We start from the raw sequence: 26,698 nt of genomic DNA on the forward strand, positions 1-26,698 counted from the left end.
GATCCTTAGGTAGATTTCTTCTGAGGAGTAAAGAGGGGAGGGGAGGACAACGGTGGGAGCAGGGGTGAGCCGGCGTTGTGTTTGATCATATCAGTGCTTTAAGCGGTCAGAAAACACGGTTTTCCCCTACCTCTGAGCTCTCGATGCTGCTAAAAATCTCTGCCATTCGTCCAATGTACTCCAGCCCCCTCTCTCGGACTGGCTCTGGCTCTGTTCGCAAGATATCCACGTCGTTCTAAAGCATGCACCTCTTTCTGTATAGTTCCGATCTTCTGATTTTATGGAATACTTATGCCTGTTTGCATTACAGTCAAAATAAAAAAGTGAACTAAAACCTCGTGGACCCTGTTCTTCTCTTATCTCCGGGTTTTTAACGCTGAAAAGCCTCTCCTTGCTCTGCTTTGCTACCTGTAGTGCCAGAGCACCATAAATTAGGGTGGTGGCGTCGATCAGCAATATCAATTTATCTGCAAGACAGAGACAATTTCTTGTAAGGTTGCTTGAGTCACGGCGTTACACCTTTCACGTTGTTTATACCATGTCTCACATCGTTTATACCATGTCCACAGGGGAAAATGCCACAGTCGAGCAAGGAGGGCTGTTTGCACACAATCCCAGGCCAATTTTTGATGCTGGAGCCCCAGGAACAGAGGAGCGTTACTCCAGGGAGGACCTGAGGGATCTGAGCGAAAAAGAACAGCTGCACGTGGCCCGGGGAACGAGCCAGGAGTACGGCTTTTTACACAGAAACATAGCGTGCTGTCGCGAGGGGGTACCAACGTGCCTTTATTTAAACAGATCGCTTCATAGCGCTCCCCGACAAGCAGCAGGATGTGGATGGGACCAGGGCAGGGAGACCCGAAGCCGTCCGCAGGGAGCAGGCGGGGGGTGAAGGGCATGGGGGCGCAGAGCGAAGGGCTGCAGCGGCAGGCTGGCCTGAGGGGAGCGCGGCTGCCGGGTTCCCTGGGGCATGGCGGTGGTTCTGCCTCGGGCACTGCTGCGGTTACACCTCTGGCACAGCGTCGGTGTGACCTCTGACACGGCAGTGGGGTCACCTCAGGCACCATCATGGTGTGGCCTCAGACATGGCAGTGGTGTGGCCTCAGAGACCACCATGATGTGACCTCAGACATGGCAGTGGTGTCACCTCAGAGACCACCATACTGTGACCTCAGACGTGGCAGTGGTCTGACCTCAGACATGGCAGTGGTGTCACCTCAGAGACCACCATACTGTGACCTCAGACGTGGCAGTGGTCTGACCTCAGACATGGCAGTGGTGTCACCTCAGAGACCACCATACTGTGACCTCAGACGTGGCAGTGGTCTGACCTCAGACATGGCAGTGGTGTCACCTCAGAGACCACCATACTGTGACCTCAGACGTGGCAGTGGTCTGACCTCAGACATGGCAGTGGTGTCACCTCAGAGACCACCATACTGTGACCTCAGACGTGGCAGTGGTCTGACCTCAGACATGGCAGTGGTGTCACCTCAGAGACCACCATACTGTGACCTCAGACGTGGCAGTGGTCTGACCTCAGACATGGCAGTGGTGTCACCTCAGAGACCACCATACTGTGACCTCAGACGTGGCAGTGGTCTGACCTCAGACATGGCAGTGGTGTGACCTGAGAGACCACCATGGTGTGACCTCAGACATGGCAGTGGTGTCACCTCAGTCTCTGTGCTGTCACCTGAGACATGGCAGCAGTGTTACCTCAGACATGGCAGTGGTGTGACCTGAGAGACCACCATGGTGTGACCTCAGATACCACCATACTGTGACCTCAGACACAGCAGTGGTGTGACCTGAGAGACCATCATGGTGTGACCTCAGACACCATCGTAGTGTGACCTCAGAGGCGGTGGTGGTGTTAACTGAAGGACAGCAGCAGGGTGACCTCAGAGATGACGATGGTGTGACCTCAGACACGGCAGTGGCATTGCTTCAGACCTCGCCCCGCTCTCACCCCAGACCCGCAGCACACACCCTGCCGTCACCCCGCACACCCTGCGGGTGTCACCTCAGTCCCCGCGCAGACATGGCGGCCACATTCCCTCAAGGCTTCCCCTCTGTCGTCCGTCCCCCCCCCCCCCCCCCCCCCCCCAGGCCCAGGGCAGACGGGCACAAAGCTCTTGCGTCCACCTGGCTCCCCGCAGCCTCCCCGGGACCCGGGGTCGGCCCTGGCCTCGGACGGTCCGCCGGGGCGGCCCGGCGACGTTTGAGGGGACCGGGGGGGCCCGCGTCGCGTCCCGACCCTGAGGGGTGGGGCAGGAACTTTGCAGACGCTCCCTAAGCCCCGCCGCTGCCTTTGGCCTGGCGAGGCGGCGCGCTCCCCCCTGCGCCGCCGCACTTGGCAGACGCTCCCTAGCGCCTCCACGGGCTGGGCGCCGCTCCGCTCTGCGCTTTGCGGCGCGGCGGCACTTGGCAGACGCTCCCCGGGCCGTTCCTCCGCCTTCCCTCTGCGCCGGAAGTGGCAGACGCTCCCTAACCCCGCCCGCGCGGGGGGGGGGGGTACGCTCAGGTAAACATCCAAGATGGCGGCGGCGGAGAGCCCGGGCCCGGAGGGGCCGCGGGGCGCGGCGGAGGCCGACGCCGACGGGATGGGCCTGACGGACTTGCCGGGCGAGCTGCTGGAGCTGATCCTCTGCTGCGACGTGCTGGGAGCCGCCGACATCGGACGGGTGTCGTGCACCTGCCGCCGGCTGCGTGAGGCGTGCCAGCCCCGCGGCAAGGTGTGGCGGGAGCGCTTTCGCCTCAGGTGGGCACCGCCGCCCCGCACGGCTCGGCACGGCCCTCCGGGGGGCTGAGGGGAAGGGCGAGGGGTCCCCACGGGTCTCCTCAGCGGCCCGGGGCCGGGCGGGCCCTGTCAGGCCAGGCCGGGCCCCTCCCCGGAGGGGTTCAGCGGGGACGGTGCCCTCGGTCCCCTTGGCCCGGGTGCGCTTGGCGGGTGGATGTGCGTCCCCACACACCACCCCATCTTTGCCTTTCTTCTCTTGCCGGCCCCGCAAGGTGCATGCGGAACCCCTCCCGGGTGCGGACGAGCCCTGCGGCTTTCTGCTGTGTGTCTAACGGGCGAGGAGAAGCCCTTCCCAAGCAGGGATGGCAGGGGCTGCTGCAAGGCTTGCTTCCCCTCCCAAATCCCACAGGATGGGACCAGGCTGAGCCTGCCACTGGGAGCGGGTCAGTCTCTGCGGCCCCCTGCTCAAAGGAGGTCGATATCTGCGGCCCCTTCCCCAGCCAGGCACTTGGATTACCTGCAAGGCTCCAGATCCAACCTGGGGTCTGGCAGTGGTGTGGACACAGGGCCACATGCACGCTGGGGTTGTTGGTTCACCTCCCTTCTCCCACTAAGGTAGGCAGTGCTAGCTAGCAGCTTCCAAAACAACTGTCAAGGCTTCTCATGTCACAGGGCTAATGCTTTACGGCAAAGAGAGGTGTTTAATTATAGTGCTTTTGGGAGGGCTGTCTTCAACAGAAACCAAAATCCTTTGGGTTGGCTTTTGCTGCTTGTGAGTTTAGTTCCCCCCATAGGTAGGCACAGGGCACCTGATGAGGACGTAGCTGTGTTGCAGCCAGTGAAACTGTTAATACTTGAGCTGGGAATAAAGCATGAGCGTTAATTGTTGATTGTGCTTATGCCACGGTGATTTCAGCAGTTCTAGAAACACCACTCCTTCACGGGGGCTGCCAGCCTGTCTAGAATAGGGCACGCTCATCTGCTACCTGGTTTTGTCTGTGTTTTGGCACAGGAAAAGTAGCGATATTGCTTTCTCTAATTGCCAGTTGGCTTCTAAAATTTAGCATGGCTCAAATGAGAGGATTATTCTCTTTCCTCCAGTGAAAAAGGCTACTGAACAATTACAGCTTCCCCAATTCACTGAGCTATGGCTTGGGATGGCTGGCCAGATCCTTTCACCAATTCAGTGGCTCTAATTTCTGAAGTGAACCTGAAAGTTTAAAAATGGTTCAGATCCAACAGCTGAAATGCAGTGTGGTAGGTGATTAGCACAAGCTGCTGTCCTCCTCTGTCTTTGATAATAGAACTTTTGGCAGGAGATTGCACATTGACCTCGTCGTCCTGGCTGGATTCCACTGTGAGTAATTGCACTTTATCTTCCTAAAATTTTCAATATAATTTCAACCCAAGAAATTACTCTTTCTCATCCTAAAATAAATGATTGTAATTGTTATTACGATGTGGCTGCGTTTCAGCGGTAGATGAAAGGCTAGGGATCCATGAGGAGAGAGGTTGTTATATAATGTAAAGTTATTTGCTTAGTCTTTGACTTTATTTTGTAACTGCAGTTGCAGTGTAGTTTTATTATTAACTGGTGGTAAAATATCTTCCATGTGTGGACAGACACAACTGTGCCTTTTGGTCATTTGGTAATAATCATTATACAGAATTAGTGACTTAAACATTTAGCCTTTTCTCTATTTATAAAAATAAAAATATATAGATATACAAAAGTGTGTATAGATATACAGAAGTGTGTGTGTATATCTATATATATAACACCTGAAAAGAACCTAAGACAATGCATGTAGTTGAAGGAAAATGTTTTTTTAAAAAACAGTCATAATTAACAGAATTTCAAAATGTGAAATAAACACCCCTGTAAATTGCAAGAGGCCTTTCTCTCAGCTTTCTTTCCCGTGCTGTCCAAAATATTTCCACCTGTGCTGATGCTTCTTTGTGTTTCATACACAAATGATCTCAGTATCTCAGAACAGTCATGGATATTGCTGTGTTGGCATGTATTTTATTGCACAGCACTGTGTTGTGGCAGCATGTGCCCTTTTATTAGAAAAGGTGCTGCTGCTAAAGCCCCCAAAATACTATGTGAACTTAGGTTTCCAATTGAACCTTGAAATGCTTCATAGTAAACTGTGGAATGTGTTTTAGCTTTTGGTCTTTCAGACTCAGTAAAAGAGGGTTTTTTTTTTATAAGAAAAGTGTGTGGTTTGTTGTGTTTTTTTTTTTTAAACAATTATTCCATGTATTAAAAATGAACTGCAAAAGCATTTAGCTGTCACAGTTTGACTTCAGAATTCTGTTTTCCTCCAGCAGATGTTGCCACCAGCAAGGGCAATAGAGGGAGCTCTGTTTTGTGCCTCCTTTTAATTAGACTCACAAGGTAGTAGGAGGAACACAGGACAATGAATTCTCATTCTGTTAGATGACAAGTTAGCTTACATGTGATACATTTTCAGAATGGGAAAATTTTTCTGTTACAAAACTCTGCCTCTCTAAGAGATCTCTAATGTGATACCTGTGTTTATCTTGCAAAGCTCTAGAGGAAATCTCAAAAGTGTTTAGGATATTTAGATATTGAAATACCTGGAGTATGAACCTTTTGAAGGTTTCCTGTTGGCAGGCTTCAGGAGAGCTTACTTTTAAATAAGCATTAATACACAGGTTAAATCAGTTTGAATTATGCTTTGATGCTTGAGTCAATCATTGGATTATTTTATACAATTACACTTAAAGTTGTACTGTGTCTTGTCAGTGTCTCAGCTCCTCAAGTCACATCACAATAAGGAACATCTTATGGTTCTGGAGGTTCTTACTGATATTGAAATACTAACGAACCTGTTCACTTATGTCTTCTTGTGTAGATGGCCATCACTGCTGAAATACTATAGCCACACAGACGGTGTTAGCTGGCTTGAAGAATACAAAGCACGGCACAATGCTGGTCTAGAAGCCCAGAGAATTGTAGCTTCGTTCTCCAAAAGGTTCTTTTCAGAACACGTAAGTCGTCTTCTCTGTGTATGTGCAACTGCCTGGCTACTTGTTTAGTACTTTTCATTAGTTTGTCTTTCATCTCTCTTCACATCTTTTCAACTATGCAGTCAGAAATTTCCTATGTCCTCGCTTTGTGTGAAAATGCTAGATCACCAGCCAAAAGCGGAGAGACAGTTTGAAATCCAAAGGTGCGTAGGGTCCAAAGCACTCTCTGCAAATCACATTCAGCTGTAGCCGCTGCAGCTTTAAAAGCTCTTTGCTCATTGCTGCGTGTTCAGACCTGGCTCTGGGAACTTCTGAAGGACCAATAGTTTGTTGACACATACCACAGCCTGTTAATTTATCTCACTGCAGACCTTGTGCAAGGATACGTTCTGTGAGTTGTCAGAAGTCATTTGAAAACAGGACCAAGGCGCAATAGGTTCACTGAATTGGAAAGTATGTTATTTAAGTTCCTTGCCCAACCGTGGCACCAAGATGCTTTTGTGTTCAGCGTGAAAAAGGTGAAAATGTACTCTTTCAGAGAGACTGACTTGTATGCGGAACAACAGTTATTTCATTGTCTGTTTGCTTAGTTGACAGCTGTGGGGTTTGGCTAGCTGTACAGTTCGGGTCAACCTGAAATTCTCTGGAATTGGCATAAATGCTGCCCGTAACTTCAGCTGAATTAAAAAGTTCCCACAAGAGTCGCTTAACAGCCACCCCTCAGTGGCTGCTCTGCGAATGTGTTGTGGTTCAGTAGACAATTCCCCTAAGATACAGGAGGCCTGTGTTCAAATCCTCTTACATGATTTTAAGCAAGGGTTGGCACCTCGTTTTTCACCCTTGGAGGTGAAGGCCATGGGGCCAGCAGGGTATTTGGAGATGTGTATCTCTTAGCTGTTCTTTCTCAGCTGTAGTTGCAGCCGATAGACCATGGAGAAATGTGTGTTGGGGTATTTACTGGGGGCAGAGGCTCACGGATTCCTGCTGTTTTAATCACGTATGCAAAGACTAATGAGAGACCATTCAGCAGTACTGAAAGGCCTAATAATGAGGATCATCTCCTCTGGGGCTTCAAACTGCAACTTGATTCCCTGCGTAGAATTGAGGGGAAGAGACTTTCAACCCAGTTCCGCTAGATCCTGTGGAGTGCCTGCTAAGATACTATATAATGGGAATAGCTTTTTCCTTCCTCTGTTAGCCCATGTCCTATACTGAAAAGCTTGAAAGCAAAAAGTTACAGTTCAATTGAAGCTTAAAAAAGAATTCTGAATTTTGGAAGAAAATAACTCTTCTGAATGTAGATACCTAAGTGATTGTTTCCAAAAAGTCAAGAACTTAATTAATCAGAAGAGGTTTTTAAATGTCAGTTGGAGGCTGAAGTGAAGGCTCCTGCTCCTTCATTCCTTCCTCCAGGAGCAATTTGCTACACTAGGGAGGATTTGTAGAGGTTCAGTCAACCACAGGCAAAAATTGATTCCACCTTAAAATTACTTTCAGCTTGGGCCCAGCCTGCGTAAGATCTGGTATGCTTGTGCTGGTCCATGCACCCGCTGCAGGAGCCCTGAATGCTACTTAGTTAGCTCAAATCGCTGTAGGGTGCTACTGGGGCTCTCGATGGATACTTGTAATAAATCCATGGAGTAGGGATTATGAGTACTCGGTGAGCTGGACATTTTTCAGATCTTACGTAAATTTAAAAAAAAAAAAATAGAACAAAATTGGTTTTGAGACTTTTTGAGAAATTATGTTCTTTTGGGAAGAATCTCTTGTGCTCTCTGTAATTCATTGTCTCGTTTGACAGGTCCCCTGTGATGGATTCAGTGACATTGAGACTCTCGGGTGCCCAAGTCATTTTTTTGAGGATGAGCTGATGTGTATCCTTAACATGGAAGGAAGGTAAGAAAGAGAGGGGTTAGAAGTGGAAGGGGTTTTTCCCCTTTCACCAGTTAAAGGAGAATGGTACTGTGGTGAATGCCTGACCTCAGCTTCTGTCCTTATGTCGCTCTCATAAAACAACATCCCCAGGCTTACCAAGTCTGGGAAGTATTGCTGTGTGTTTAATTTCAGAACAAATTTAATATTCCCAGAAGAAACCATGTAAACAGTTCTACAAGAAAGAGGTCCTCTGGCTTTGTGTTGCTGTTTGTTGCTTGTTTCCTTGCCAGTTCATGACATCTCCTGGGACATGTTCGATGTACCCCCTTCTCTGCACTAGTTTTGGCTTAAGGAGTTCCCATCCTCATGTACCTGTTTTGTTTGTTTGTTTGTTTATTTAAACCTGGATCAGTTTGCTGAACTGATTTGCAGGATGAGGCCACAGCACTGGAGGGAAGCAGGAATACTCAATGAGGATTGCCACTGTGAATCCTTGTATCATGAAACTACAGCTTTTTCTTTTCCCCTCTTCTTATTGCTTTTCTTAGCTGTAGTAGGTTGGTACAATTTTTGTCCCCAAATAAGCAACTGAGCTTTCAGCCACTGCAAAACTTGCGGTTCTGTAAATTATTCAGACAGGTGAAATGCCAAGCGGGTAAACAAAACTTCTGGTTTGCATCTGCCTAGGTATTCTCATCACCATGATTAACACTGGGCAAGATGAATAAGTCACTGCTTTACTTGAAGTTTTTTCTGTTGGTAGCATATAAACCATGCTGATTTTGCTGTGATACGAAGCAGCCATAGATTGCTCTTAATGGAGTCTAATAGCCTTGATTAAAGGGACTGTTAGTAGAGCTTGGAAAAACATAACTGGAATGGCAATCATCTCATTTTTGCTTTTTCACATCCATTTTATTACCCTCTCTATTTGAACTGGGACTAAACATCTCTCATTTGACAACTGGTTAAAAAGCTTTTGAGCCTTTGCACTGGCCAAATGCCTCCCCATAAAGTAGAATTGATGCTAATTACACCCTGATTAAGCTGTAGTCATTGCCGTTCAGGAGCATTAGGCTAAATCATTTCCCTGGAAGATATCCCAATAAAGCAGTTGTCCCTATTGAGCATCCCAATTTATTGGGAGAGGATAAAGTGTTATGAGGTTTGATTGTTCTCCTGTCCAGTAGGATGGAGAATGCTGATTTGACCTGCAATCTGGAGGAGATAAAATGTAAGCATGGAAAGAGGGTTTTTTTCTGAAGAAGGAAACTGGACTTGTTTTAAACACATGGTGAGGGCAGAGGCTGGGAATCAGTAGAATTCTCCTTTTGGGTTTTTTGCAGGCCAGGGCTTTGTGCCATTCCTAACTATTTGGTGTAAAAGTGCTCAGTGAGGCGCTGGGTAACCCATTGCTAAGGGCCAGGGCTTGTTTAGATGCATGCGATTTGGATGCCTCTGAGTTGGTCTGTCGTATTTCAGGTGACCTCTTCAGACCTTACCTGGATAGTATCCAGCTCTCTCTCTATTGCTGCTTCTGGGGCGCTCTGCCTTCACTTGTTCATTTAGAAAGTGAAGGGGCTTTACTATAAAAACTGTAAGGTTTTGGATTGTGTGGTCTACAGACCAGCTGTTGATCTGTTCCTGCCTTTTCAGAGCAACAGAGATGTTTTTCCTCTGGGGATCTTTTTTTTTTCTTCTGCTGAATACTGTTGGACCTACATTCATGTCCCTCATCAATTTCTTTTTAATGGTGAGAGGATACTTTAAGATTGATTCTGGAGGGATCCAGTCAGACGGAGAGTAATGTTTTTTATGAGAAAATATAGCATTTTAATCAGATATTCCTGAGCTAGTTTAATTAGGATCTGTGGTGTTTCCCATGATACTGTATCTTCTCAAAATCATGTATTGGTGGTAGGATAAAAATCAGAGATGATTTTGAGCAATGTTTGAGTGTCATATATTGTGTTTTTCTGATGACAAATTTCCTCTTAACATTTACCTTTTTGGTTGACTCTTCAGTTATAGTGGTGTTGTCAGACTTGTTTAGAAAAAAATAATAATGTAAATTGTAAACCAGTATTCACTGGAAAAGTTAAATTGAACGTTCACCCTTAAAGTGCTTGTTTAGGGCAATGCTACTTTTTGTATTTAAATGTGCAGGAAAGGCCTCACCTGGAAGTACTATGCAAAGAAAATTCTATACTTCCTACGGCAACAGAATATATTAAAAAATCTGAAGGAGTATCTTCAACGTCCAACTGATCGGCAGTCGTTTTTGGAGGGTAAGTCTTTGGCAGAAATCCCATGTAGAACACCTAATGACAGCTTTCCATCGTTGTTTTACTTGGAAAGAGCCTTCTTTGCTTATATTTCAACTAACCCTTGGACAATGACTCAGAATTAAGTTTGGATTTTTGATATACCCCAAATCCTTAAAAGCTTGCAGTAGTTGCATAGTGTTGCATCAGAATGTCAGGATTACATTTGCTTCTGTCAGTGCTGTGTGCTTGAATGATTGCCCATGGACAGACGAGCTGAAAAGCCATGGAGAAAATGTTAAAACACTTGCATTTGAACCTTGAACAATGTATTGAAGAAATTGGCACTAGCTCTGTGTCCTAATTATCTGACCTTGCAGAAGCATTTTAACTGTGGCCCATGGGCTGAGTACAGCCTCACAGACCAACTGATCTGATTTTGAGTCGGCTCTCTACTATCTCCTTTCCCAAGAGCTTCTCAGATAAGGGCAAGGAGCAAGTTGCAGGCAGGGGGAATTGTTGTAGCAGCTCACAGCCCGTGCGCTGTGGCTTTCTCTCGAGAGCTGTCGGACTGCTGGACCGTTGAAGCTGTGCAGTCTAGAGCTGGAGAATGGATGGAACATCAGTCACGTGGTGGGAAGGCCCATGCACCCGATATGAAGAAAGAAAAGGCTTTTTTGCAGTTCGTGTCCTCAGTCTGGTGGATTATTCTCCAAGCTTCCTATGGAGAAGATGATCTTCTGAATGGACTGAAAGCTGCCAGTGTCTGTAGAAGAGTTGCTTACTCTTGGTATATACCTCAAAAATGTCATACGAGTCTCTAACACCGAAACTGGTTCTTGTTAGTGGCAATAGACTTTGAAGAAGGGACTGCGTTAGGGCAAGAAGGGAGAGCCAAAACTGGCTTTTTTTGGAAACAACCGAGACAGTTAATTGTGTGACTTAATCACGTGGGTCACAAATCTATGCATTTGTCTGCCATGGATTAGAGCACAAACAGGTAGTCTTCTGTGAAGTTTCACCTGGTCAGCATGGGGAGCACTTTGGGGGGGAGGAGGGAAGAAGACACGGCTTGGCGCCCTGCTGAAATTCTTGAATACAGGTCTGTCATGGACATGTTAACAAAACAATGTAGGAAGCTGGAAGAGGTATGACCTGTGTGAAATTCTTACAGGTGAATAAAGTTGATTCCAAAGACTGAAAAATAGGGAGGCTTTGGAAGGAGCAGTGGTGACAAGATGACAAGGAGAAGATTCTGAGAAAGGGCTATTTTTCCCCTGCAGAAGTTTGACAGAAGAGGCAGAAGGAAAATGAAAATCTGTTCTGGTGGGTTTCTGACATGAAGATGGAGAGCAGGCGCGGAAGAGGAAGATGAATGTAGCTGAAGAGGACACGATGAGCAAGAGTGATAGCTATGGAGAATATGGCACGAAGAAATCAGAACTGAAGCAGAAGTGAAGTTGAGATTGTTTCAGGCTCTGAATAAAAAAACAGCGTAAGTTGGGAAGGATGCCAGGAGATGCACTCTGACCGGAGAGTTGGCTGGTTAAGCCTGGTCTAGCAGCATACCTGCTCGATGCACTAATCTATTGCTTTCCCTTTCAAGATGGTGGAGAGGGGAATACTGAATTCAATTGGTATTTGTCATGTCAGCTTATTCTTTGCATTTTATGTGATAAATCCAATATATGATTGCAGATTTTAAAAGGAAAGCTCTTGTGTTCTGCTGCAATTGCTTGCTGCATGCCTGGAATTTACAGTAGGTAAAACTAAAGCAAAGAAAAAACTGAAGTCCTGTTTCTTATATAGTTTGTTTTTTCCAGGTGCTGTTTTAATTGATCAATACTGTAACCCACTGTCAGACATCTGCTTAAAAAGTGTCCAGGCACAGGTGGATGATATCACAGATAAAGTGCGCAAAGTCCTGCGGACGAAAAATCCAAGACATCCCAGCTTGGCTTCCAAGGCAGGTACTGTACAGAAACATATGCTTTACTGCAGAGCATTTCTGCAAGTCCGGGTACAGGCAGACAAGGTGAAACAGCTGTTGAATTATTGCAGCTTAAAGAGCTGTTGTTCTTTATCCCCTGGCAAACATATTCTGACATTTGCTTAAACCATCATTCAGGAAACAGCCATTTGTTTCCTGCCACGGGGATTCAATAGCCCAGGGTAGTCAGTACATCTGATGCTGTCTAAGAAAGGAAAACTGGGAGGGGATTTCTTTTTTCTGTTTTTTCCCTGTTTGTCCCTGAAGTCTTGAGTAGTCCTGATATCTTTAGCAGAGCTGTGGGACAGGGAATCGACCTCTTTTCCTCTGCAAGTCTCAGAAAGTCAGCAGCAATAGAAAAGGTATGTGCTTTAAACATCTCCAAAGGTCAGGCAGCATCTTGTTCCTTGTTTTTCATAACCACTATCTTGGAGTGGCCGAGCTGGGACCTTCAGGCAGGGAAAGCATGCCCAGGTGGTGTGGCATGTCCAGCTGCAGTGCTGTGCTGGCACAAGGTGGTTAGGTTTCCGTCCTCCAGCTGCAGAAGGACATGAGGCAGCACTGTTGCACCGTTGACGTGCAGGGCAATCCACTGAGCCAGGCCACATTATGAGCAGAGCGCTAGGGCACTGCCACAGTCAACTCACAGTATCACAGTATGCTAGGGATTGGAAGGGACCTCAAAAGATCATCTAGTCCAATCCCCCTGTCGGAGCAGGAACACCTAGATGAGGTTGCACAGGAAGGCGTCCAGGCGAGTTTTGAATGTCTCCAGAGAAGGAGACTCCACAACCTCCCTGGGCAGCCTGTTCCAGTGCTCTGTCACCCTCACTGAGAAGAAGTTTCTTCTCAAATTTAAGTGGAACCTCTTGTGTTCCAGCTTGAATCCATTACCCCTTGTCCTATCATTGGTTGCTCCACGTAATCAAGAGACTGGCTGAATTGAGATGAGTCTTTCTTAGTCCATGTGAGGAATTTTGGTGTAAGGTTCATTGCGTTAAAGGTCAACAATGTTTGTTTTCTCAGTCTTTATTTCATTGCGTGTATTTTTAGGAGAGGTCCTGATTCCAGAAGTTGAGCTTCAGCGGCAGGTACTTGATGCTATGAATTGTGTCCTATATGAGCAGTTAAAATACAAAGGAAACGAGCTGGATTACTATAACTCCCTGAATTCATACATTCACCAGGTACGTGTATGTTAAGCAAAAACTAGGGGGCTGCAAGGCTTGAGACATTCTATTTGTGGTGTTTATTTGTCCGAATGTAGTCAGACAAATAATTCTCTCTGAAGAACATTCAATGTGATGTCATCTTTTAGTGCGTATTTTCATTTGTGAAATCAAACCTTGGGGTTTTGTGTTTTTTCTTGATATCCCACATGTTTTTATCACATTTTTATCCCCCAGGTTTTGATCCGCAGGACAGGAATTCCCATCAGTTTGTCTGTGCTTTATTTAACAATTGCCAGGCAGCTAGGAGTCAAGCTCGAACCAGTCAACTTCCCTAGCCATTTTCTGCTGCGATGGTGTCAAGGAAAAGAAGGGTAAGTCATCTGCTGAATTCTGAAGTTGTGTACACAGTAATAAAAGCCAGAAAGCATTTACAGCTCCAGACCTACACCAGAATGTTTAATTATTTTCCATCTGTAATTACAACCTATACGGGTGAAAAGATCAGATTTCTAAAGAAGTTTTCCCAAAATTCAGCTCTGCTGTTGATGAATGGTAACAAATTTCCTGAGTGTGAAATAATAGTAACCATGAAGTGATGTTTCTCTTGCTTAAAAAATTATGAAAAACGGAAAAGAAGAAAAAAGGTACTGATTTCACATAACCTTTCATACCGAACAGTTGCTAGAGACCATTGCTGTTGTTCTGTGCACTCATTTAATTCTCTGAGTCAGTGCAGGATACATCTTTGACCGGATCATGATCAATTTACAGAAATCTGTATTTTGTGAATGACATCAGCAGTCCAATTCAGAGCAGTGGTTTTGTCTAGACATATCCCTTTTGGCATGAGGCGTCAGATGCCATATGTGTGGGCTCTGTTACACTTTCCAGTGCAGTGTCATAATGTAATCTAGCGATAGGTGGAGCAAACCTGAAAACGTGTAGGAAAGAACTAGCATGGTGGAGTGAAAAGTCCTCTTGGTTTCTCTGTCTTTTCCCATATATGTTTATCTGAAGAAGCAGCTAGGAGGGGAGAGATGGTACCAGGTAATCTCCTTTTCGGAGATCGACACTTGTTTTACAAACAAGCTTGAAGGTGCTGAGGGAAGAACAGAAATAGGTAGTCTTGCTTTACCATGAGGCACGTCGTCACAATTTAATTTCCTTCTTGTTTCATTAGAAGCACAGATATTTTTGACTACACCTACATTGATGCCTTTGGGAAGGGGAAGCAGCTGACGGTGAAGGAGTGCGAGTACCTTATTGGCCACCATGTGACAGAAGAGTTCTATGGAGTGGTGACTTCAAAAGAGGTTTTGCAGCGTATGGTGGGAAATCTCTTAAACCTTGGCAAGCGGTAAGTTCAGGATGATCTGGCCTGTAAGGCCAGTGGGGGCAAAAAAAGGGCCCAGAGTGTACTGTCTGCATATCCAATACTGCTTCTTCACAGTATTTTGAGTGAGTGCTTTTAAAAGGGTGTCAGTTACCCCAGGGGATCTTGAAAATTCTGTGTGTCATGTTGCATTGTCTAGTTGCTTTTAATCACCTGCAGCAGTATTGTGTGAAAACAAGAATATTTAGTAAAACTAGTTCCCCTCAAGAAAATGGACAGATCTCCCTCTTCCCCCCCCATTTGTGAAAAGCTGATAGGGACTGTCCACTGTTCTCTTAAGAGCAGAGACCTTCATTATGATGTAGTAAGTATAACCCACGTGCTCATATGAGCAGTTTCAAAGATACTGTTGGTTTGTAGAAAATCTGGTTTTATTTTCAGATGCCCCTGATAATCACTTTCCCAAATAGCCATAAACAGAAATCACAGAGTGAAAGGACTGCTTTAGGTGTAATTAAGCTAGGGTAATAAAAGCAGATTGCAAAAGGAAATGGCTTGGAGAGTGAATTCTCTATGTAGGATTATTTGACCAAGTAGAATACCAGTGAAGTGGGAGACTGGAGTTCAATCATCAGTTGTGTAGCATTTTTCCTTCTGAGCGGGCTGTTGGACGTGATGAGTGACGGTCAGTGCCAGAGTCGCTCTTACTGAATGAGCATGCTGTACCTGTAGCATCATTTTTGGTGACTATCCCTGCATATCGCAGTACTGGGGATAGGGGTTGAAGAGCTAGCCTTACAATTGAGTTTCTTTTTTGCTGGCAGAGAAAGCACTGATCAGTCTTACCAACTCTTGAGAGACTCCTTGGATCTATACCTGGCCATGTATCCGGACAATGTGCAGCATCTAATGCTCCAGGCTAGGTTATACTTCCACCTGGGAATCTGGCCAGAAAAGGTACATCGCCACTCGGTCGTATGTTTTCTGATAGGCTAAGCGCTATTAACACTAGTCTATTGATTTTTGGACTACGTCAGCTTGCATTACCGTCTGCCACAAGTTGTTTCTGTAATAAACGCAATTGAACGAGTTATCACATTTCAGAGAATCAATTTCTACTATATGAAGCAGGGAGAAGAGGGTGAGTCTTGCTGGCTTGCCCTAGGGGAGACTTGTGAGCAGCCTCGAGTCTGAGTCATTATTTAAGATTTACTGTCCAAGTCTGACAGCTTATCTTGCAACCAATACTGTGGACTTCTAGGTGTAAGTTAGAAGAGCATTCTGTTTTGTTTATGCCTAGATTGTGGTAGTGGTGGTAGAACTCTTGCTGGACTCATGTAAAAGGAGCAACTACCTTATCAGAAAACTTGTAGGAAGTTATCTTTTATAAGTACAACAAAAGCTGTTCTCTGAAACCTTAGCCACGCAATCAGTGGCTCTTGTGAAAAAGCAACTTAATGTTCCTGTCCTTGGGATTCTTCTTTAATATCACCTTTAGCGTAGCAGCTTGAGTCTTGCTGTCTTGTGAATGTGGGCAAGAAGGTGCCAGGGCTTACAAGTTTTCTAGGTAATCCGTGTCTTTCACTGAATCCAGGGGAAGACCCAGGGAAGAAGCACGTAACTCAAAAAAGTAGTATTTCTTTTGTGTGTCACTACAGCAAAGAGTTGTTCCCTAGTCAAAATTTCCTGTATGACTTTAGTGAAGCTTACACGCTTGGGCAATGTCAGCGCCATTTCCAAATGTACGGTTTGGGTGAGGGGGCAGAAGTATTGGCTGAGCAGAAAGCAAAGCTCTTTCCACAAAATTAACTGAAGCATAGGGCTGCTGGAGAAGCTGCCTTCCTTGTGAAGAACAAACTGTGCTAAGCTCCCCGTTTTCCTTTCTTGTGGCAGCAAGTTTTAGGGTCGCCAGAGAAAAAACAGCACAAGCTAAGAAATTGTGTACAGGGGAGGGACTCACTGAGCTGAAATGGCAACCGTACATAAATAGGGGACAGCTAAGCGAAACGCTGGAAGATCCTCCTTCTGCTTTCTGGCACTCAGCGATGTGTTTGTAAAGCACCAAGGCTTTACGTACTTGCATCTTGCTGCCCCTCAGAACAAATAATAGAAACCCATGGTGGGGTTTTACATGTAGTTTCTCTGCACCACGTTGCCAGATGCAATGAAAATGTGCAGATTTGGACTTTTCAGTATTGCATCCTCATACGTATCCAGTCCTTCCAGGCTGTCGGGTAGGATAGTAGCTAGCCAGAGAGAATGCTCTATGTCTGACAGAACAGAAGATACCAGATTTAATAGAAGTCTGCCAGATTTATGGAGTCGTACAAAATCTTAAAAGTCAAGCAGAGCTACACAGAATGTTGTCCTAAATGTTTGCAAATAACAGCAAATGAAATTGCCAAGAATCTCTGGCATCTGTGGTCACTGTGCTAGGCCTTCCCCTTTCTGTAGGATTTTTCAGGATTTTCATGTTCTTCTTAAGATGCCAGCCAGACAATTAAGGTGGCCAAGAAGCCTGAGCTGTGTTTCTTCTTCTCGTACCTAATTACTCACCTGTTCTTTTTCTGAATTTATTTTCTTCGCCTCTTGTCTGATGTTCATGCTCAGTAGCCTGAGATTTCTTGTTCTCTTCTGCTGCTGCTCTGAACTTAGAGTGACCAAAACTTCCAGCATGTAATTGAGACAATCCTTTTGCCAGGTGCTAAAGTGTGTCAGGTTTTGAAATTGTGGCAGCACCTGAGGTATTTGATGTTGGGACAGAGGTATCTGTCTTTTCCCAACCTGTTTACACAACGTTTTTGGTAAGAGCAAGGAGAAAAAAACCAAGAAGAGTAAAACTTGCATTGTCTATCTCTAACAAACTTGACAGCAGATGCTCTCATAGTGTGCCAGAGGGTGTTGGTAGGCTGCTGTTCTGGATCTACAGAGTTTGTTGCTTTGAGAGCACTTTTAAAATTTAGCGTTCTTTAGTCATCCTGAGACGAGCAGGTTCTCTATCTCTTGTTCACTATTACTTGGCATAGCATCATACAGGTTATTTGCATTTCCTTCTGTGCTGCCCTATTTTTCCTCTGCCAGGCTCCCACAGACGTGCCGAGGAACTCTTTTAAACTAAAACGTTTGTTCTCAAGTGCAGCAGAAGTTATCTGGAATCGCTTCACAGCAGCAGTTTGGGAGACTAGCAACAGTATACTCTTAACATTTCAGAAACCTTGAAACAGTCTCGTCAACGCCCCGTGGTCACAAAACGTGACGCGATTCGCTTGTATGACTTAGTTTTAAGGAGTTACTGTGCTCAACAGTACCCTTCCTTGGAAGTAGGGAGCTTTGCAAATAAAAAAAGGAGAGGACTGGTTGCAATTTCTGCAGGCTGAGCAAGTGTGAGGAACTCCTTGGGAGCGTGTAGCTAGAGCAAAGGTTCTCAGTCCTGTGTGGAAAACTCGTGTGGCAGACCGCTAGGCACTTAGACCCAGCTAACTTGAGAAATGTGTCTGTATGTATTTGTAAGTATTGAGCTGCTGCAGAGACTTGTTCTCAATCTGTCTCTTTGTTCTGGTTGCTGAAGGTTCTGGACATCTTGCAGCATATTCAGGCTTTGGACCCATCCCAGCATGGGGCCGTCGGCTACTTAGTTCAACATACCCTGGAGCATATTGAGCGCCGGAAGGAGGAGGTGGGACCTGAGGTGAAGCACCGTTCAGATGAGAAGCACAAAGAGGTCTGCTTTTCGATCGGGCTGATTATGAAACACAAGAGGTGAGCACTTCAAAACCTTCCCCACATTAGCACGCTATACTGTAAAAATGAGTGCAAAAGTGTTTGTTCTGACAGTAATGAGACGTGGTTTTATCTGCCAAGGAGGTACCTGGAATGGAAAACGCCAGGCACGTACATCTATGCCATGTACCTCGTAGAAAAATGGGGACAGCTCTGTCTGTCCTTTGAGAGAAGCGAGTGTCTTCACTGCTGTCTGCTTGCAGAGAGAAGTTTGTGAGGTGTCTTGTCTGAGTCATCATATATCACAGAGCTAAAATTCCACAGGCCAGAGCTCTCGAAGAAACATCAATAATCAGTTAATGAGGGACCGTGGAGTAGAATTGACTTCAAAAAAAGACTGTAATATTCCTAAGAGAGCTTATGAATCTTTCCTTGTGCTATTATTACCCTCTCTTCCTGCATTGCGCAGAGGTTTTGTGTTCCTGTCTGTACTACTCTGCCAGAGTGACATGCCAGCACTGTTATACTTCGGCCACTCCTCCAACTCAGCAAGACATCTGGAGCATATTTTAAGGATGTCAGCAGTGACAGTTATACCTCACAATTAATCGCATAAATGACCTGAAAATAATTATAGCTTTGTTTCTGGGAGTTCTGTACTGGGGTTACCATGTCTGTGTGATGGGCACGGCAGTAACAGCACAACTCAGTAGGATGGTTGATTCTCTCCGTTTCTTGTTTCCTGTTCTCTCAGTTGCCGACTTCCAGTCTCTTTCCCATTTTCATTTTTGCTCCCATTTTGCTTTTCCTTTGTCCTCAGCTGTTTGTTCCCGTCTGTTTATCCAGTCGCTCCTGGTCATTTCCCTCACCTCAAAATAAACATGCATACAACGCAATCTTTTTGAATTTATTTCCCCCGCACCCCCTCTTGTCCTCTCCTCCTTGTGCCAGCTCACAGGAGGCTCCTATCCTGTTTGTGCTATATTAGTCTTGAGGAAAAAGAGCTGGCTCTGGAGTTTTCACAGTCTTTGGTGTGTAATTTTTTTAATTAGATATGGCTATAACTGCGTGATCTATGGCTGGGATCCCGCCTGCATGATGGGGCATGAATGGATCCGGAATATGAACGTCCACAGCCTTCCACATGGCCCCCACCAGCCTTTCTACAATGTGCTAGTGGAAGATGGCTCTTGCAGATACGCTGCTCAAGGTGAGCAGGAGTCTCATGTGTTTGCTGTTTGTTTAGAAGTACGTTAGAAGAGATGCTAAAGTGATTAACTGTTTTAAGTATGAAACATACACTGTTAGTTAAGGTTGAGGTAGGAAGGAAAGCGATCTTGAATTCATGGCCTGTGTTGTTTGCTCTCTGTGAAATCAGTACTGCTAGGAATGAACGTTAAGGACCGCTCTGGTCTAATCTCCCTTTGCTTTAGACGTGTGGTTTGGAAGTGATATGGTGTAAACCATGAGGGTTGCTTTATAAAGAGGTAGTTCAGCTTTTGCTGAAGTCTGAAGTTCTGTCTGCAGCTCTCGTTCTTTGAAATTATGGCTGTGCTTGGGCAGGACCTCAAAATAGAATGTAGTGAGAGAGCGCCCAAGTTTTGCTTGTCGGGGCACAATTCTGAGCAGCTTTCATCAAAAGACTGTATGTGCCAAGGTCCCAGAGAACACGGGTAGCGTGGCGTTTAGTGCCACCTCTGATAGGAATGGGACAAAAGTGAATGTCTCTTCTCAACCTCTTTGCATCTGTGAAATCTTTATCACCCATTCTTTATGCAACATACCATAAGAAAGGAAATTGTTGTCTGATGGCCAGAATATGAGATTAGGAGACAAGAAATGTTGAACGGAGTTTCCAAAGGGCAAAAAACAACTGTACATAGATACCTGTAACTCTGTACATTGTAAACAGAGCGTTTCTTTGCCTCGTGTTTGTTCTTCTCCCTGTGATACGGCAGCATCCTATCCAACTGGCAGGGCAGCCGCACAGCCTGACAAGCTGCTGGAGGGGAAACGCTGAACAAAATGCACTTCAGCTCTTTCACTAGGGGGCACTCCCAAGCACGTTCTGGTCCTTAACCTGTGAGCAAGAGGTGGTTTTACAGGAAGAGACACTCTGTAGGTTTAAAGCGCAGGTGTTTCTCACTGTTGTGAGAGTTACTTTATATTCAGTAGTCCAAAAAGATGACGTGGGGACCAGGAATACCACAGCTCAGCCTTATGGCTCCTATTAGGCAGTACGTGGCCTCTCGGAGTGTCTTAAAAAAGAAAATTTCTTGTGTGCCATGGGCTGATATTAAAATATGCATCTCAGTGAAAACTAATCAGATAATTGTCCACAGTGCTTCTGGGGCTGAGTCATCTCTTACATCTCTTGTCTAATTGTTTATAAACAAGTATAATGCTGGCTGGTTCCAGAGCACAGAGTATTTTGGCCAAGCTGTGTGTTGACACTGTTGTCTCTGTGGCATCCGAGTGTTTTGATATTGTTAAGGAAAATTGAAGGGTTTGTCCTTGCTTGCTGAAATCTTGCTGCCTGACTATTGAGTATCTCCTCTGAAATACATCCTCAGATCATTTGGGAAGGGACTATTTCATAACTTGCTGACCTGACTTTGGGAAGGGGATGATATTTTTTTACTGAAAGAATCTTAGACAAATCTGCATGCAGAGTTTTATCTAACCGGCTCAGAAATAACACCAAGTTTATTATAGGTAATTTTACCCCAGTTTGAGTAAATTCACAGGCTGAGCTGTAGCTAATTTCAAAACACCTGCTTCATACAGTGAGTTTGGTATCTACCTGTCTGCTCTTGTCTTGCTTTTGTTTGCTTTGTAGCAGCACAGGGCAGATATCTGTGGCTCAAAACTGCAAGTCAGCACGTTTCTCAGGCTCCCCACCTAGTGCCAAACTCGCTTGTCTCGGTCTCTTCCCCCCTGCCAGTTTCTGTTTCGTCACTGTGTTTTTCCCTTTGTACACAGCTCACTGCTCAGCCATGCTTCTGCAGAGCATATTGGAGTGTGAATTGTTTTCCGCAGTGGTGCAGTATACCAAAAAGGTACTTTACAAGTCCGTAGGACTGCACCAGCCCAGTGAGGTGTAGAAAGCTCCTGTGCTTTTGGCTGCACATGCTGACATACAGTAGTTTCAAAGAGCCTGTATGGATTAATACGACTTCTGTGTGCTCACTGTAGTGAAGTGAATAGTTTCAGAGGCAGATAAATTATTCCTGAACGATGTTCTCTGCATCCCGTCTTGTTCCTGCCCTGCCTTGCATCAGACTTTGGGACTTGGGCAGCTTTTATTTCTACCTGTGTATCTGGCACCGTGCAGGAAAAAATAACATCATTTGGGGACCGCTGCAGGACACCTGTGCATGTGATTTACTGCTGGGCTGCCTCCCAGTCACACTGCTTTATACAAATACTGCAGGGGCCCTCAGCCTGGGTTGCCTTTGCGTTTTAGTGCCGGTGCGTCTGTGTTGTTTAACTGTTGTGCTTAATCAGGTTATCTTTTAGTACAAAGGAGGAAATGGGGTGCTCTGGAAAAGAATCAACGTGCTCTTCTTAGGGACTTTCCCTTAACTTTGGGAAGTTTGGATTTAGAAAAGTTAATTTTGCAGTGTGCGACATGCTTGAAAACCAGGCTGGTGACTTGATGCTGTTGAAACACAGGCTGGTGACTTAGAAGAAAGCGCTCGGCTCTTCTACCAGGACAACCTTGTGCAGTTGGCCTCACCTTGGAGCATTTGAGAGGGAGCTCTCCTAGAAACTGATCTCCCGTGGGACTTGAGGGATCAGGGCTCAGCGCCGCAGCTTTCTCTCTGCACTTACAACCGAGACCTGTCACCAGCAGGGTGGGAGCAGGTCAGCATCCTGCTCTAACCGAATGTCAGACATTGTGGGCTCAGGTGTAAAATAGTTTTCATGCCACTAGGAAATGGGGTCAGCATCACTTAGGAGATGAGGCTCTGTGAGCAATCGTACTGGCATACTCTGCATATTTTCCTGGATGACGGATGTTTTTTCTTTAAAGCATCAGGAGGTGATGTTTCTAGAGATAGAAACAGGAGAGGCACAGGATTTATTGTCATGTAGCAGGCCATTTCATGTGGTGATAACAGATTCTTTCCTTTCCTAACAGAGAACCTGGAATATAACTCCGAGCCTCGGGAGATCCCTCACCCTGACATTGGCCGCTATTTTTCAGAGTTTACCGGCATTCACTACCTAGCAAATACCGAGCTAGAAATTCGGTATCCGGAGGATTTGGAGCTCACACGTGCCACAGTTCAGAAGATCTACAGTTCAGGCAAGGAGTGAGCGCAAAAGGCGTCGTGGGGACAGAGGCAGCTGGAGTGTAGCTTTATCCTCTTTGCAAAACTTGCATGGAAGGCAAGTTTGGTGACAATCCTTTGGCTTAATGCATTGAAAACTGCATTGAACTTTGTAACTGGTGCTATAGCATCTTTCCGTTGCCTGCCTGCCCATTCTGGCCCAAAGGCACAGGGACACATTGGTAGTTGAGGCCAAGTGTAAGCATCCTTCAGGGACAGTCGTGCTAGGAAGAGTGTTGTTCTTCCAAAGGATTTGCGCATACTACTCGTTCTGTGATTGTTTTGCCTAGAAGGTCGACACAGTGAGATCCCTGGTGTGGAATATGGAAGAACCCCCTCTTCCAGAGAAGGAAGTTGCTTGTCCTTGCAGTGTTGTGGGTTGTTTGGATGTGGGTTTGTTTTGTTGGTTTTGGTTTGTTTGGTTTGTTTTTTTTTTTTTTTAATGTATAACTCATGCAGGTGATAGTTTTTAAAGTCTCTTACGTTTCACTGTTGTCTTTTCCGGTCTGAATTTTTGGTCAGATTTTGCTTCACCTCTGTAGCCTGATTGTTCGCAGAGCTACCATTCCAATGCTGAATATCCTTACAGGCCTGGGAGAGAGCCCCGGCAACAAAACCAGAAACAGTTGGGCTTCCAGGGGTGGCAAGTGCAGTGGCAACACTGAGGTCCAACTGGCCCCCTCGCTGATGATACAAACTCTCCTAATGCAGAGGATGGGCTTCTACCCTTTTTCATGCCTGCTAAACACACCCAGTCCATGTTCTTACCTTGTTTTTTGGTCTGTTCATTGTGTATGTCCAAAGCAGGATCTGCGGCACAGCCGTGAGTGCTCCCAGGATGATTTTGAATCTCGTGGCACTGTTCCATGGAAGCCTTGAGGTCAGTGCCGGAATGACTTTGATGCATGGGGAGCTTCCACTCACCGCCGTCTCCAATCTATAGGTATTTATGCAATACGGTGGGATCGTGACTGGAAACTGGCCAACCCTGGAGTCAGCCAAACTGTGTGTGGAAGAGAGATGTTAATTCCTGCAGCTTGAGGCCTTCTTCCTTTTTTGCCAAAAGAGAACGGATTTGGGGGGAGCGCATACTCCGCTGCCCAGAAGGGAAGAGCTTTAGCAGCTCAAGGCACATGAATCTCAACGTGACTTAAAAGCCCAGACAGAACCACTGCAGAAAAGTTTTTCCTCTGGGTTCAGGTATTATGGGGTGCAGAGTGATGCAGTGGTTGTACATACACAGAGCCTGCATATCTTTGTGGTTTCTGCAGCAGCATCTCTATCGATGCAGCTAGAGCCTCATGTCACTGTCCAGTTGCAATACAGTAGTTATGTCAGAGATGAGCATTAGGGACCGTGCCCTGTAGAGTTAGGTGGATGCTCTTAGTCTATTATAGCACTTCAGGTATCGCCACGGGAATTCACACAGCCCTCCTCTTAAAAGAATGCTTGAACTGCATGCCATCCTGTTGAAATATTGAGCACTGATTAAATATGAGAAATAAATACTGAAAGCCCAGAGCTTTTGCCAGCGGAGTGGTGGTCTGCAGGAATCTCGGTGCTTTAGGAAGAACAGCCCTGGGTGGTTAGTGCTGAGGAATGGTGAAGGTGCTGTACTCCGAGTAGAACTATGTCTTTAAAGACGTCTGTACTGAAATGAACTTGGAAGGAGGAAGGGACTGAAGAATTTCTACAGAAGCAAAATGGATCCAACCAAAAGCAGAATCATCAGGCAAAATCTTAAAATCCGTCTCTTGTTTTTGAGGCCTGGAGTAGACCTTTTTGAGGGTTGTAAGCAGATCCCAAAAGATCCCTAGCAGGTATGCAAGGTTGGGAACGGGACTGTTGAATCACAAGGTTGATGCCGGTAGCTGAGAAGAGGAGTGCAGGAGCAGGGCATGGGCTCCCCGTCCCCAGCCTCAGCTTTGAGGCTAGCTCTGTGACAGCGTAGGTAGTCCTTCTCCTGGGGTTTTATGCTCCCCTCTGCCAAACAGGCAGTCTGTTGACACCTTGGCCCCTCTCAAGCGCACCAAGAGCATTGTCACATAGCGAGCTCGTAGGAGTCCTCAGCTGGAGGTGCTGCCTGGATGCCAGGTAGAGCTGTGCCATAAAAAAAAGCCACAGGAGTCGACAGAAAGCTGCCCAAAGTTTCTCTGAAAACTGGTGCTAGACGATGCATGTCTAACCCACTTGAAAACATTCTGTGTGCTTTAAGACGGGGTCCCAAAGTAGCCAGCAGAGCCCATTATACCCATCTTTGTGGGGCCACCCTGTGTTTATACTCTGAAAAGAGTCTGGACGATGAGGAAGTGTGGGAGCTGCTCCTCATGCGGTTCCGCACACTTCCCCCACCCGCAGACTCTCAACTGTTTCTGTTTTCGCCTGGGGTGCAGAAGGGGAGTGTTACTGTGCAACAGGGGACAGACGTACTGCAACTGACTTAAACAGTGTGCGATCGCAGCCCAGAAGGCCAACCGTATCCTGGGCTGCATCAGAAGTGTGGTCAGCAGGTCAAAGGAGGGGATTCTGCCCCTCTACTCCACTCTCGTGAGACCCCACCTGGAGCATCCAGCTCTGGAGTCCTCAACATAAGAAGGACATGGACCTGCTGGAGCGTGTCCAGAGGAGAGCCACAAGGATGATCCAAGGGCTGGAGCACCTCTCCTATGAGGAGAGGCTGAAAGAGTTGGGGCTGTTCAGCCTGGAGAAGAGAAGGCTCCGGGGAGATCTTACTGCAGCCTTCCAGTTCCTAAAGGGGGCCTACAGGAGAGCTGGGGAAGGACTTTTTACTAGGGCATGAAGTGATAGGATGAGGGGGAATGGCTTTAAACTGGAAGAGGGCAGGTTCAGATTGAACATTAGGAAGAAGTTTTTCACTGTGAGAGTGGTGAGGCACTGGAACAGGTTGCCCAGAGAGGCCCCATCTGTGGAGGTGTTCAAGGCCAGGCTGGACGTGGCCTCGGGCAACTTGGTCTAGTGGGAGGTGTCCCTGTCCATGGCAGGGGGGTTGGAACTCGATGATCTTCAAGGTCCTTTCCAACCTAAACCATTCTATGATTCAACACCCAAGGCAGCCCATGCAGCCCTCCGACTAAAACCTCTCATTCCTTCGGCAAACGTTTTGTAGAGAAACTGCGTCCTGGGGCAGGTCTGCCTGTCAGCTTTGCTGTGCAGACCCGGTCAGTGCATGGTTACCTGGGTGCTGGCGTCACCCAGGGGCGCCGACACAGCCTTGTATGTGCCAAATTCGGAAGAGACTGGAGACATTCTGGTAGCCACTGCACAACATCAGTCCGATTTGGGGACAAACCCAAAGGAAATGGTGTGTAAAAGCACCCCGGTTTTAGCCTGTTTGGTTAGGCGTGCCAGCCACCTCGTTCGGTGTCCTGCTGCTGCCTGTGGGGTAGGTTCTCGCATGCTACGGGTTGAGTCTTTGGCCTTAGCGAGGAGGAATTCCCACGTCGGTCTCTGCAGCTGTGGGAGACCTCAGCCCAAGCACCCAGAACTGAAAAAAACCCACGAGGATACCTCTCTCTCCCTGCTTGAGCCACCTCTTGAAATGCACATCAGCTCCTGCAGGCTGAACATCCGAGGGCCAGCAGAGCCGGGAAACGCATCTTTGGGTTGATATAGGTCCCATCAGGTGTTTGCCTGTGCCTCAGGCGGCTTTCCAGTCCCCCCCTCCCCTCCCGGCAGCACAGGCATCTTCGCAGTCACCATTTCCCCAAGAAGACAGCAGCGGATGGACCCCAAACGTTCCTTGTGTCCGTGAGTAATGTCCAGGTCTGCGTGAATGTACGTGTGTTAAAAATGATACATATACATCACAACTTGTCCTGTCGTGTCTGTGCAGGGAGAAGGGACGTTTTTCTTTCTGGAGAAGGTGGAATTGCCGCTCTTTTCTTGTCTGACTTCACTCACCCACCGTGCCACCGAGCAGAAAGGCTGGTGCGGTACCAAAGTCCTGAGTCCCCTGGGGGCTGAGCCACCAGGGTGCTGTCACCTTAAAACAGCTTTTTGGAGGGTAAAGCTAAAAAATACTGAGCAGGGGACAGAGGAGGCTGGGAGGGGGCAGGAAGCAGTAGTTGTCGCCTTCTGGATGGTTGGGAAAACAGCACCGAGCTGAGCGGCAGTGATGGGGTGGTCTTGAGCAGTGCCGCTGGCTCTTGGGGCTCAGGTAGGTTATAAAGGTAGTCCTGTCTCCCCGAGCAGGGAGCAAAGGCTGAGGGCACCAGCCTCCTCGGGGAGGTTTGTCTTCCCTTGCAGG

At 46.6% G+C, this 26,698-nt stretch overlaps 1 protein-coding gene across 2 annotated transcripts; it reads left to right on the top strand.

The window, feature by feature from the left end:
• Window positions 1-2,540: 2,540 nt before the first annotated feature.
• Window positions 2,541-23,269, top strand: FBXO21 (F-box protein 21; the record flags this gene model as incomplete). 2 transcript variants are annotated; one of them, XM_082491533.1, is made up of 13 exons in its annotated part: window positions 2,544-2,764; window positions 5,626-5,761; window positions 7,542-7,636; window positions 9,782-9,903; window positions 11,703-11,849; window positions 12,923-13,056; window positions 13,276-13,412; window positions 14,222-14,398; window positions 15,199-15,331; window positions 17,943-18,133; window positions 19,147-19,304; window positions 22,239-22,406; window positions 23,239-23,269. In XM_082491533.1, the coding sequence occupies 13 exons, from the start codon at window positions 2,607-2,609 to the stop codon at window positions 23,256-23,258; spliced, it is 1,776 nt and encodes a 591-aa protein (XP_082347659.1). In that variant the 3' UTR covers window positions 23,259-23,269. The 2 variants fall into 2 exon arrangements, with proteins under 2 accessions (XP_082347658.1, XP_082347659.1); XM_082491532.1 differs by lacking the exon at window positions 23,239-23,269 and having other exon boundaries at window positions 2,541-2,764; window positions 22,239-22,920.
• Between the last annotated feature and the right edge of the window lie 3,429 nt (window positions 23,270-26,698).

Source organism: Vanellus vanellus (genome assembly GCF_965231255.1).
Source record: "Vanellus vanellus genome assembly, chromosome: 16".
In the NCBI taxonomy this organism is placed as follows: domain Eukaryota; kingdom Metazoa; phylum Chordata; class Aves; order Charadriiformes; family Charadriidae; genus Vanellus; species Vanellus vanellus.